Source organism: Eufriesea mexicana, unplaced genomic scaffold (genome assembly GCF_001483705.2).
Source record: "Eufriesea mexicana isolate 0111107269 unplaced genomic scaffold, ASM148370v2 C37727214, whole genome shotgun sequence".
NCBI lineage: Eukaryota > Metazoa > Arthropoda > Insecta > Hymenoptera > Apidae > Eufriesea > Eufriesea mexicana.
Window position 1 is genome coordinate 1 of NW_017094548.1, and position 1,090 is coordinate 1,090.

At 40.6% G+C, this 1,090-nt stretch overlaps 1 protein-coding gene across 1 annotated transcript; it reads right to left on the reverse strand.

Moving 5' to 3' along the window:
- Positions 1-715: 715 nt before the first annotated feature.
- LOC108554763 (RNA polymerase II degradation factor 1-like) lies at positions 716-1,087 on the reverse strand (the record flags this gene model as incomplete). The annotated part of the gene is made up of 1 exon (XM_017910133.1): positions 716-1,087. A coding segment is annotated over one exon (372 nt), but the record flags the coding sequence as incomplete, so codon positions are not given.
- Between the last annotated feature and the right edge of the window lie 3 nt (positions 1,088-1,090).

The window sequence follows — 1,090 nt, forward strand, 5'->3', positions numbered from 1 at the left end:
GGGATGGCTTACCGTTGAGAAATTTTGGGGTGGATTATTATTTCAAGGACAAATATATAGGGTGTAAAAGTGGAAGTGTTAAATAAGTAAAAATTCACAAATCTGAAAGATTTTTATGCTAATTATCTATATTTCCTATCCAAATTTTCTGAAATGCAATTTTCCAAATACTCTGTTAAATTTTCTCCGAGAATTTCAAGCCGTTATTACGCAAACAATAAATTCAATTTCCACAAAATTTAAATATTTCTAAAAAATATTCGAAATTCAATTACTGAAATTTCCAATCAATCCTAAGAGAAATATCATTGCAATAATAACACAAGAATTAAAAGAAGCCACAGTAAAATAATACCAAGCTCAATGATCTTTATTTTTATTTACCTTAATATTATTCCTCCTTTATTATAATCAACATCATAAATTAAATACAACCTCGCAATTTCAAATTACGAATACCAGTAGGAATCTCCTAAAATCCTATTCCCCACTTCTCCACTAGGTTCGCCAAAAGTCAGCCAATCCTGCACTAGACTCTCTCGTTACAAAAATTCCACTAAAACTTCGCTAAAACGTAAGTACAATAAACAAACAGCATTTCCAAAGTTGTGAACAAAATCGGGCCAGTTACTTATAATACTCGAATAAAGAAACAACTTCCGACGACCTTGAAAACCATTAATTTCTATGAAGCAAAGTTACTTTCCGTGCTTAATTACGATCTTCCGGGGATAGAGTTACCCAAACTGCTCTGGAATTGGAGCAACTGTTGGATGTGAGGCGGCAGCTTCGACTGATACTGCGGCTGTGGCGCTGCGTTGTAATTGGGCTGAGGCAGAGGGCGGTACTGCGGCGCCTGCGCAGGATGCCCCTGGCCCCTAGACGCTGGGATACCTCTGTAGTCCGGCTGCTGGACACCAGACGCGAATGTCACTTGCGGTCTGTACTGCGAGACCTGCGTCTGCGACACTTGCTGAGGCTGGGCCGGTTGATTTGAACCCAGTTTGGGAACTGGCTGCGATGGGACTGGAATGATGGGTGGACGCGAGTTCTGCGCGTGCAGGAGCTGTTGGATCTGCGCTGGTGCCTG